At 39.3% G+C, this 12395-nt stretch overlaps 1 protein-coding gene and 1 pseudogene across 1 annotated transcript in view; both read left to right on the plus strand.

The window, feature by feature from the left end:
* Nucleotides 1–4048, plus strand: part of LOC107694776 (sec1 family domain-containing protein 1-like) — a 16611-nt gene extending 12563 nt beyond the window's left edge. The window contains exons 21-25 of the mRNA XM_016494460.1: nucleotides 2308–2360; nucleotides 2665–2698; nucleotides 3035–3100; nucleotides 3183–3251; nucleotides 3845–4048. Coding sequence (XP_016349946.1) covers nucleotides 2308–2360; nucleotides 2665–2698; nucleotides 3035–3100; nucleotides 3183–3251; nucleotides 3845–3868 — 246 coding nt within the window. The 3' untranslated portion in view covers nucleotides 3869–4048. The remainder of the gene's footprint in view (nucleotides 1–2307; nucleotides 2361–2664; nucleotides 2699–3034; nucleotides 3101–3182; nucleotides 3252–3844) is intronic.
* An 83-nt stretch (nucleotides 4049–4131) lies between these two features.
* LOC107694780 (opsin-5-like) lies at nucleotides 4132–8975 on the plus strand (annotated as a pseudogene).
* Nucleotides 8976–12395: the final 3420 nt, after the last annotated feature.

Raw genomic sequence — 12395 nt, forward strand, 5'->3', positions numbered from 1 at the left:
TAAGTAAAGATCATGTTCCATGAAGATATTTTGTACATTTCCTACCGTAAATATATCAAAACTTAATTTTTGATTAGTAATATGCATTGCTAAGAACTTCATTTGGACAACTTTAAAGGCGATTTTCTCAGTATTTTTATTTTTTTGCACCCTCAGATTCCAGATTTTCAAATAAGTTGTATCTCGGCCAAATATTGTCCTATCCTAACAAACCATACATCAATGGAAAGCTTATTTATTCAGCTTTCAGACGATGTATAAATCTCAAATTTAAAAAAATTGCCCGTTATGACTGGTTTTGTGGTCCAGGGTCACAAATATTAAACTTGTTTTGCCGATTTATTAGTATGAATCGCTTGCCGTAATTAAGAGTAATGTTGATTGTTAGCTAAAAGCCTAAATCCAAACATGTTTAAAGATCATTAGTGTATTTGTGTCCGGTGTGCACATGGTATTGTGTATCGCCATGGCTGACTGCTTTACCTCCCACTGCGGATTAAAGCGTATGATTCTGCAGCGCTATGGGACACTGAATGAGGCACTGAAGAGGCACTTTGAGTGTGCCGAGACCTCAGTCCAGGCAATCTGAGCTGCACGGTTAATGCGACTGTCTCAGCCAGGGGAACACCTGCGGAGAGAGAGGGAGAGGCTTTCTAGTGAGTGAACCCGCAGCACAATGTATTAAGTTTCTAGGGCTGTGGGATTTGGAAGCAGTCCATTTTGGCTTTTCACCTTTGTGAGGTGGAACAAAGGTGCAAACCCCTCATGAGAGCAGCACTAGGGGACGTCTCTACAGAAGCCGAAGCTATTTCATCGATAATGGGATTGTGTTCTGCTACGCTCGTGGATCTCATTCTCTGCAAAACGTCTGTATATGAAGCATCAGGTATTTGAACATACTGGCTGTTTTCAAGTTATCATTGGATAGCCTTGAAGGAAAAATCAGCTTTGAAAATTTCTCCCAATGCTTTGAAATCAACTAACTGCCGGGATGGTGCAGGGGGAATGATTGATGCTGATTTTTTATAAATGTGGAATTACCACAGAAGAGATGATGTGGCAAATCTTTGACAGCGCCCTCGTAGTATGACTTCCAGGACTCCTCTCTATTTAGACATCTTGAATTCTCCCTAAGCGCACTTCCAAGAACTGTCCCAATGCGTTTTAAGTATAAAGCGACAGCTAGCTGACATAGTAGCTCTTGCAATCATCCGCTTGTGTAACTGCAACCTTTTAGCTTCCCCCTCTAGTTCCTGGACATAAAGACCATATTTCCTTCTGAAACACCCTCAGGGTCCCTCTGATCTTCTCGATCTCAAAAGCTGGGCTGGACAGATTGCCGTATCCTGTTACCGACTGGAAATGCTTCCCCTTCGCTGCCCATAAACTTGAATTGAACATAACTGTATTATCATTTTCTCAGCTACTGAAATTTCAGTGCCCTGCACAATACGGCTGTTGTTGGGAAAGTTGGGCGGCTGAGCGCTACAGAATCTCCTGCCTCCGCCGCTCGTCAGATAGTCCTCGCAGATGGGCCTGTGCAACAAGGTTGCAATAGTGTGTTCTGCACTCACTATTAATATTGAGCTTCGCTACCCAACGAGGGTAAACAGATAGCAGAAACATCTGGAGCATTTCACCATTTGGAAATGCAGTGGGGCACTTCTTTCAGTGAGCTGACGGCAAAGTATTTCTTTCCAGAATGAAGAAAGCGCCAGGCCGGGCTGACTGAAGTCCAGTGGGGGAAGAGACAGGCTTGGCCCATCCGATACGGAGAATGAGGAATTACACTCTAAAAAATGCTGGGTTAAATATAATCCAGTGCTGGGTTAAATAGGGACAAACCCAGCAACTGGGCTGTTTTGACCCAGCGGTTTGGTTAAATGTTTAACCCAACCTTCTGGGTAGTAACCCAACCGCTGGGTCAAAACAACCCAATTGCTGGGTTTGTCCCTATTTTACCCAGCACGGGGTTGTATTTAACCCAGCATTTTTTAGAGTGTAGGAGGCCATTGGCCTTCGCCTCAGAGACAGCTCTCCTCAATTTGTGTCGAGACTCTTCAAAGCAGAGAGATGATAATCTTGCTTTTTGAGTCAAACTGGAGGACATTTTACTGTGTGAGGCTTCTTGAACCTTCTCAGATGAATGGCTGCTGGGAAGCATTAGGTCTTGATAAGCGTTTAATGTAGATGGATGAGGTGGTTTTTAGGAGATGGTGATGTGGGGAGGGTGTGCTGAGTGTTATTTCATCCTTAATTTACTTGCGCGCTCTGTAATCCTTAATGTTATGTGTTGTGATTTTGTAGGAGACTGATGACTACAGATACTTCGATCCCAAGATGCTTCGCGGAAGCGAGAGGTAGGCTCCTTATATTTTCAGATGATACATCTTTGTGTTTGACTTGGTCCCGCTGTATTCAAATATTATGTTAAAGGCATTTGATCCATGGAGGTATTAGAAAGCGCTTGTGTCTTTATTACATACACATAAGGCAGTATTGAAGTTAGGTAAATAATGGATCTGCACATCATTGCCAAAGCTGTAACTTTCAACTAAAAATATTTATAATATAAGATCTATCATTTTATTTCACTGCAAATATTGGATATTTTTGCTCTCTGCCGGTGAGGATGAATTAATCCTAACTGTTTAACTCCCTCAGCTCCATTCCAAGGAACAAGAACCCCTTTCAAGAGGTGAGTATAAAAAGCAATGCCGAGATCTGATTGTTCTGATTTAGCACCATGTGGATGTTGATACGTTATCTTAACGATTTGGCGCCCATGCACTGTAACCTGGCGGGGTTAATCTATGGCACAGATAGCCTTCTGTTCCTAGTGGAGATTAGGCCTTGCTGCAGGCACAGTGAGCTGGAAGCCCAGTGTGTCTGAGCTCACATCTGTAGGAGGGCCATTTGAGTCCTTCTGTGAAATATTACAGGGTTTTATTTAATATAGAGCATTTGTACAGGTTGCATTGAAATTCACGCACTATTGAGCTTTAACAGGCGATGACACCTTTTCATTTCACAGGCCATCGTCTTTGTCGTTGGTGGGGGCAATTACATAGAGTATCAAAATCTTGTTGACTACACAAAGGTATGACTGCACACATATTGACATGTGCTACAAGAACTTGGTTTGCTTATGAAGATGAGTGTAATGATTTCCTTCTCTACAGGCCAGGCAAGGGAAGCGGGTTCTTTATGGCTGTAGTGAGCTTTTCAATGCAGCCCAGTTCATGAAACAGGTATGATCACTTCCCTTACTGCATAAACCTACATGAAGTGCATGTTATGAAAAACAGGATTTTTAAATGTAACATTCAAGATGTCAGTCACCCGATTTGCATCGCACTTCAGATAAAAATACAAAATTATAAACACGTTTTCAAATACAATGACAGAATTTAGTGAAAAATCAGATGCTTCGCAATCCATTGCTCTAAAATCCAACCGATTATCCTTGAGTTGGAGGGAGCAGCACTGCTTTGAGTGTCTTGGAATGCTTTTTGCTGCTTGAAGCAAATCTATGCTGTACTTTGTCTCAACAAAGTTGACACCAAGTCATAATGTGCCTTTCCCTCTGTAAATATTTTTTAAACATTTTGCCTAGTTTTTCCCCCCCACATCATTGTTGATATACTTTTACCCCTTTGCTCTGAGTGAAAAAGAGGGAAGTGTGTCTTGCTTCTCCCAAATCTTTCTGTGGTCTTATATGAACTAATATGACACTGACTGTGTGCTGAACAATTATTCAGTAGTAATCCTACTTTTGTTTAAATGTTGATGTGATTATGCAGTATCAGAGCGGTTAAGACTAAACCCATTGATTTCTCCACAGCTCTCCCAGCTTGGTCAGAAATAGGAGGAGCATTGAAGTCCAGTTATCCACCCTTCTCGAAACTGAAATCAATATATTTTCTGTTGTATTCCATTAAAACCCCTCTAACTTCAGAATCACTCATATTCCATGTACTTTATACTGTTTTCCTATACTATTTAATTCAATACTAAAGGTTCCCAACAATAAAGTCTTACGCACCAATTGCACTTTGTTTTCTTTCTATGAGTCTACTTTGGGTCATCAGCATATGATTTAGACATGCCTCATCATGGGCTTATTGACGTCGGGTGAGTTCAAGAGTAGAGGTAAATGCCTTAAGTGGTTTGGTGACTGACGAGAACGGTCCCAAAAATCTCAGTCTCTAAAGTCTTTAACAAGATAAGGAGATTACACTTAGTCTTGTTCAACACTGGTGCTCTATTCCAGTTCAGATGTTTGCTTAAGTGTAGATTGAGGGTATTCGGTCTAGTCTGCTAGATCTTCCACCAATGAAGAGCGCAAGACTGTGAACCCTAGCAAACGTCGCCCTGAGATGAGTCCAACCTAACGATTTTCATTGAAGATGGACATCCACAATATTCTTCCCTCAAATGTCACAGTCTACCAAGTGCCAGATGGAAAAGAAACTGCTATTGGTGTCTATTTGGTGATACTAGGTAAGGTCTGGTCTAATTGCATTGAATTCTCTGTAAGTTACTATGATTTGTTTCTTTTTGAGCTTCGCTACGTAGAAATATGTCATGTGAGAAGAAAGAATCAGTGAATTTTACATTTCTTTTTTGATAGGATGGCTTTCTTGGATTGGAAATGGGGTTGTAATATTGCTTTTAATCAAGCAAAGAAAGTCTCTCGAACCACAGGATTTCTTGTCTCAACCTTGCAGTTTCTGATGCCAGCATTGCTATTTTTGGTTATTCTCGTGGAATCCTTGAGGTTTTTGATGTGCTCAGAGATGACGGCTATCTTATAAAGACATTTTGGACTTGCAAGGTAAGGAGATGATACTTGCTCATGCTACCTTAAAACTGTTTGACTGACTTTCTTCTGTGGAATACAAAAGAAGATAATCTCAATTTTTTTTTTTTACATACAATGGAAATTAAAGGGGTCAAATGTGTTTTAAACCCCATTAGATATCACTGTATGGACAAAAACATTCATTGAATGAATTATCATTTTATCATCTACAGAGTAAAGGAAGTCATACAACTTTAGAACGACATGAGGTGATAAAAGAATTTTGAGATCCTCCAGATGAATTCAATTACAAAGTTCAAATGATCAAGTTCCTTTAAGCATGGTTCCCTTCAGTTGACTTCACTGAATGCTCTTAGAGAACATCACACAGTATCTGGTGTGAGAGGTCCATCACTGTGTTCCCTTCGCAGTCTGGCAGGTGGTGTTATGAGGCAGGAGAGGCTGAAGTGATTAATTATTTGTAGTTGTTCCAAGTACACGGGCACGTGTCCTTTTATCCCCTAATCTTGCTGGCTTGTTCCCCAGGGCCTGGTTAGTGGGTGATGAGACAAGTCAGAGCGATTACTGCCTCAGGTTTGCAGAGAATGCCAGACCTGCTTGCAATGTATAAGATGTTGTGTCTTGGCCAGGTGGACGGATTCCTAATCCTGCTCTTCGGACTCATCAGCATCAGCACACTGACAGCCATCAGTGTCATCCGCTACATCAAAGGTTGCCAGCCTCAGCATGGTATGCTCTATCTTGGCCAAACCTACTGGATTATTATACCTTTGTATAGCTGCTACCCATATTTAGTCCAGGAGCTCATGCTGTGGAGCTCATGCACTTAAAGCTGCTCTGTAATTACATTACAAAATCTATGTCAAATCAATTCCCCCCCACATTTTTTCAATGTTTTGTGTGGTCTCCAACAGACTATTGGTGTACAAATTAGCCTCATACATTACTCTTAGAGAGTTTAGGGAAGGGTGCCATATAATTGCCAAATTCTAGGACAGGGGTGCTATGTGGTCTGCCGAGAAATTGATTTGAAAATAAGTAGATTTTACAAAAAAAATTGTTTTGTAATGTATTAATTAAAGCTGCAGTCCGTAACTTTTGTGTTCAGAATTTATATAATAATCGAGTACACCATGAATCCATTTTCCAAACCGTGTTTTTGGCTTGTCCTGAATCACTACGGTACACCTATAATAAGTGTTTATATTCGGACTATTTTAAACTGGTTCGGGTAGGTACCGCTGCGGAGTAGCCCAGTACCTGCGTGATTCGCCATATACATAAACAGAGAGAAGTAGCTCCGGCTACAATGTTCTTCCGCAAGACGCACGCAGTTCTGTTTATTAACCGCTAGAGCGCCAAAAGTTACGGACTGCAGCTTTAAATATATTACTATTTATTTTTAAACTACCATTCATATATAAAACATTTATGAATAAAAATGTGATATTAAATGATATTATTAGTTTAATTTTGCTTTCTAAAGTTGTTAATTGATTATAATTTATTTAAAATAATCAATAAACTAGACAATCCATATAGTAATCAACAGAATAAAAATGTAAATAAATGCATAAAAACAGCTTACATTATTATTAATTCTGAAAAAGAATTTAATATATAGTTTGCATAATAGGACTAGGTGTTATAATCCCAATAAGCCCCTAGTGGAATTTGGGAAATGTGTTTATAAATGATATATGTTCTGTGTAAAAGAGATTTTTTTTCATGTGTTCATTACTCACACATTATAAGTGGATCTTTATGCATTAAATTTATAGCTGCCTCTATATTTTAGGAAAGGGATCCCTCACAAGGGGATCATCTAATTTGGGGGTCCTTGGCATTAAAAAGTTTGAAACACAGTATGATTTACAGTAGGACACAGTGATCTGACCCAAACAAATTTGGAAACCGGGAAATCCTGTTCATTTGAAGGATAAATGGTTGGGAACCAGGTTCTTCCAAGACCTGAAATCCTCTGAAGTTGAGTTTTTGATAAATCTAGAACCATGTTATTTTTTATTTTATTTTTTATTTTTTTTAAGAAGCTCATTAGCCTTGGCTGCACAAATACTAGATAAATCAGCATGATTATGCTATGAGGACTGTGCTGATGCGGGTGTTTCTGCCATGTCCTTCAGCTCTTGATAAATCTAGAACCGTTATTTTTTTTTATTTTTTATTTTTTATTTTTTTTAAGAAGCTCATTAGCCTTGGCTGCACAAATACTAGATAAATCAGCATGATTATGCTATGAGGACTGTGCTGATGCGGGTGTTTCTGCCATGTCCTTCAGCTCATCACGTCAGCAAGCGTAATATCTGCTTGGTCATAGCTGCTATCTGGCTGTGCTCTCTGTTCTGGGCTGGAGCTCCGCTTCTGGGCTGGGGCAGTTACAGAGGTAGGACTCAAACAAGGACGTTTACCATCTTTAGAAATGAGTTGAAATCGAGATCACTGAAGTTCATTTCTTCTGCAGCTCATGGGTATGGCACGTGCGAAATCGACTGGACACAAGCGCTGTACTCGGTTCCGGTCAAGCTCTACGTCATCAGCATTTTCTTCTTCAACTTCTTTGTGCCACTGTTTGTCATAGTTTTTACATATGTGTCCATCATCCGCAGTCAACTCCAGCCACAAGTCCAGTCGGGGAGGAGATATCAGCGAGAGGCAGAGAAAGATTGAACGTAGCATCACACGGGTACAACCGCCACCCCATAAATTCCCATTAATCATCAAACCAAAGACTAATGCAGAAAGGTATGTATTCATGTACGTTTCGTACTGTTTCTCGCTCCAGGTCTCCCTCATTCTGTGTGCTGCCTTCCTGTTGGCCTGGTCCCCGTATGCAGTCATTTCCATGTGGTCGGCCTGGGGTTACCAAATACCCCCACTCAACAGCATCCTGGCCAGCCTCTTTGCCAAGTCAGCGAGTTTCTACAATCCGTTTATCTACATTGGCATGAGCTCTAAGTTCCGGAAGGACCTGCAGACTCTGTTCTACTGCCTCAGACCCACATCAGCGCACAGGCACACCCCTCCTGTGCCATTGGCCCAGGCTGGTGATGTGCAGCTCCACGTCGACGGCTTTATGGAGGATGAGCCAGTGGATCATAATGCAAGTGAAAACATACAGGAGGGAAAGGCAGAGAGTTCTCCTGAATCAGAAAGCCAGCTTAGGCCCTTACCAGAGTCCAGCAGGAGTGTCAGTCCTCATGGTTTAATGAGGAAACTCAGCAACTCTGGAAGACTTTAGCTGTCTTTTATGTTATATGTCCTCTGAATGTTTATATATGATGATGAGAATAATATTAGGATAATACAGTACATTCACTGTCTCTATTATCTTAATTTCACAACAAATAGGTACAGAATGGGACACTCCAGGCTACTAGTGAGTCACATTGTCTGCAAATGCTTCATGTTGAGCGTGAGGTCATTGTGTGAATCCAATAAATTCGAGGTTAAAGGTTGTATGTCACTTCATCTCTGTCTCTGAGGCTTGTAAAGTGTTGACACATTTAATGGCACGTCTGTATTACATCCTCCCCAACTTAGGGTTGTTGAAGATTCTTGTCCCGTCCCAGTACATCAAACAATCTTGAATTAAAAAAAAAAGAATAATGATATTAAGGAAGGAACAAAATACTTCTGAATGAGGAAAGGTCAAAATAAAATGATGCACTACCTAAGATGGAAAGAATCAAACTTTTGAAGAATGAGAAAGTAAACAACTCTCTTGCTAACCAGAAACAGGAGAAAATAAAATACAGACTGCAAAAACAATGGAACTGACCTCCCTACAGCTTTCCTAATAACTTCAGATTTTTATAACAAAATCCATATATTAAAAAAATCTGAGTTTTAAACTTTTACTTGTGGCACCAAAAATTCATTAAAGAGGAGCAACATCTGGGGAAGGAGAAAGGATCTCATGAATGGTTCCTCTGCTAGTGTTATTTTAGTATCATTAAAATAAAATAATACTACATTTATAAAGCTATATATATAATCCAACTTCATTCTCCCAGCCACCAAACTTAATACGGCCATAATCTGGTGAGATTTTAAACTCTCTATAATCAGCAAAGCACCAGCAGGAATCGTGGTGTGTACTATTTTTCTGTTCTATGCAAGGTTGTACTTTTTTTTTGTGACCTATGAGGTCTGATTTGTTTGTTATTAATCGGTTTGTTCTGAAACTAGTTACTGATCTTGTCTGTTCTTGGAATTATGACTCTGGATTGTGTGACTGTTCCTGTAACTCTAGGATGGGCTGGAGGAACCAGAGCAGGAGGGTTCACAAACTGATCCTGGTGAATGCTCAGTAAGAATGTCCCGTCTCGCCACAAGCATCCTCATCCGAGTCCCTGTTTGACCAGTCTGTAATGGCAGAAGGCAGAAGTCAGAAAGTGCTTTATTGTCAAGTATGTTAACACACACAAGGAATTTGTCTTGGCGACAGGAGCTTCCAGTGCAGAAGAAAGTGCACTGAATACAAATTACTCAAGCGCAGAACGAACAGAACAGTCAGGTAATGGTGCTTTATTTATATTATCCAGGCACATAATTCAAAAGCAGCAGGCGTGCTCATAGTCAGAGGAACGGTGAAGGTTTGTCCAAACAGAGCAGCAGGAACAGTCAAACGATCCAGAATTCCAAGAACAGTAACTAGTTTCAGAACCTCATAGGTCACAGAAAAAAATATAATCTGGCATAGAACAGAAATTTAGTACACAAATAATCAGTTAATAATTATCAGGTGAAGTGTTAAACGGTGATTTATAACATGCTTTAATCTTTTTTTTATATATACAGGAAAAAGGTCGACAAAAGTGTTTTGTGTCCAGTTTACATAGGAAACTCTGTACCAGAGGGGCGGAGCCAGTGGTAAATGTAAAATGAGCAGGGATTTTTCTCAAAGAAATGTCTAACACCTGAGTGACCTGATTTTACGGTTGTGGGAAATGTCCTCCTCCAGCCCCATTCAGAGCACTCAAACGCACTCTACTCAAGCATGTCGCCTCTTTAAAATAATTAGTCCCACACAGTGGTCACAAAATAAGAGGATCTTGGTGTGCATGATGTTGTGATGAATGTTCTCTCAAATTAGCGGTGTTGAGGATTAAAGTAGGTCTGTTATGCAAGGAGATTTTTGTCGCAGACCCCATATGCTTATTTTGGTGCAAGACTATGCAGATTGGAAAACGATGAATTCTGGAAAATATTAATCAGTGTGATGCTGTATGATTTTATGATTTATGAGAGGAAAGTCCTAAGAGAAAGTCGTGCATCTGCTAAGAGATGAAAAGATGTCCAATGTGTACTATGTAGTTTGGCCGTGGGCATGATTTTTTAAAATGTTTTTTAAAAAGTATTTTATCCTCACCGCTGCATTTATTTGATCAGAAATACAGTAAACGTGTCACGTGATCCTTTAGAATCATTCTAATTTGCTGAGTTTGGTGCTCAAAAACATTTTTTTATTATCAATATTGAAAACAGTCGTGCTGTTTTGATGAAAATTCTTTGATGAACAGAGATATAAATATATTTTTTTATCAATTTAATGCATCCTGAAAAAAGTTTTAATTTCTTTTAACATCAACTTTTGAAAGGTAGTGTAAATAATTATCAGGTGAAGCGTTAAACAGGGTGATTTATAACATGCTTTAATCTTTTTTTTATATATACAGGAAAAAGGTCGACAAAAGTGTTTTGTGTCCAGTTTACATAGGAAACTCTGTACCAGAGGGGCGGAGCCAGTGGTAAATGTAAAATGAGCAGGGATTTTTCTCAAAGAAATGTCTAACACCTGAGTGACCTGATTTTACGGTTGTGGGAAATGTCCTCCTCCAGCCCCATTCAGAGCACTCAAACGCACTCTACTCAAGCATGTCGCCTCTTTAAAAGAATTAGTCCCACACAGTGGTCACAAAATAAGTGGATCTTGGTGTGCATGATGTTGTGATGAATGTTCTCTCAAATTAGCGGTGTTGAGGATTAAAGTAGGTCTGTTATGCAAGGAGATTTTTGTCGCAGACCCCATATGCTTATTTTGGTGCAAGACTATGCAGATTGGAAAACGATGAATTCTGGAAAATATTAATCAGTGTGATGCTGTATGATTTTATGATTTATGAGAGGAAAGTCCTAAGAGAAAGTCGTGCATCTGCTAAGAGATGAAAAGATGTCCAATGTGTACTATGTAGTTTGGCCGTGGGCATGATTTTTTAAAATGTTTTTTAAAAAGTATTTTATCCTCACCGCTGCATTTATTTGATCAGAAATACAGTAAACGTGTCACGTGATCCTTTAGAATCATTCTAATTTGCTGAGTTTGGTGCTCAAAAACATTTTTTTATTATCAATATTGAAAACAGTCGTGCTGTTTTGATGAAAATTCTTTGATGAACAGAGATAAAAATATATTTTTTTATCAATTTAATGCATCCTGAAAAAAGTTTTAATTTCTTTTAACATCAACTTTTGAAAGGTAGTGTAAACATTGCTAAATCTACTGCCACTCGCTGTCAAGCTATCTACAATGTACAGCACATTTACTTGAACTATATAGAAGTCCATTAGCTCTAATGGAGGATGACAAGTACATAACAAAGTATTAGGAGGTCTTTATAAATGACCCTGCAAAGCTGAGTGAGATTGCAGGAGTGCACAAAAACATAGACTCACCCAAATTAAATGGCTGAAAACGACCTTAACAAAACTCACTTCTAACTTTTAAAAAAACTGCTGCAGATCTTTATCCCCCACATTTGGCGACATGTCACTTCTGCTGTGGTGTATTCGCAATGTGGAGCATATGGCATAAAAAGAATATTCCTCCCAAAACTAGAAACCTTATATATACACTCTCTTATATTAATTGTGAAATATTGTATTTTCTGGTTAATGTTTCCAACATAGAGAATGAAATCATTTTTTTATTATTTTTATTTTTTATTTTGGGAAAATACATTTCTCTTTTCAGCAGACAAATCTGGGCTCAAGTCTACGCAGAATTAGCCAAGGCTAATATTTGTGTAGGTGAAGACAGTCGCCTAAATGAGACATCCATCCAAGTATTAGACTGTTCCTTCTATTAATAAGGAGTGGAGTGGTAGTCTTTGCATTCTTGGATGAAAGCTGTGGATCTCCCTTGAAGTCTCACATGGTGTGAAACGTGACAGTGCGATGCTGGCCTGGGAAGAAACTTGTGTGTCACTTTGCCTTATTTCAGCTTTTTTCATCTGACTGCACAAAGGAAGAGCAGTCAAGCCAACTTTTCCATATGACCATCAGCTGCCCCAATGGGAACAAATTCTGTGTAATACCAAATCACAGGAAATCATCACCTGCTTAATCTAACAAAACCTATTCCATTACATAAGGCAACACACTGTTTCCCCCTTGAGCTGGGCCAATTCTCCAAGAAAAAAAACTAAATCATAACATTTATATGCATTTATGTTGAGGGAAAAACAAGTAAAAGGTTTTTGGTAACACTTTACTTGAAGGGGTGTGCATAAGACTGACATGACACCTTCATAATCATGACATGACACGT

Source organism: Sinocyclocheilus anshuiensis, unplaced genomic scaffold (genome assembly GCF_001515605.1).
Source record: "Sinocyclocheilus anshuiensis isolate Anshui unplaced genomic scaffold, SAMN03320099.WGS_v1.1 scaffold942, whole genome shotgun sequence".
NCBI classification, from domain to species: domain Eukaryota; kingdom Metazoa; phylum Chordata; class Actinopteri; order Cypriniformes; family Cyprinidae; genus Sinocyclocheilus; species Sinocyclocheilus anshuiensis.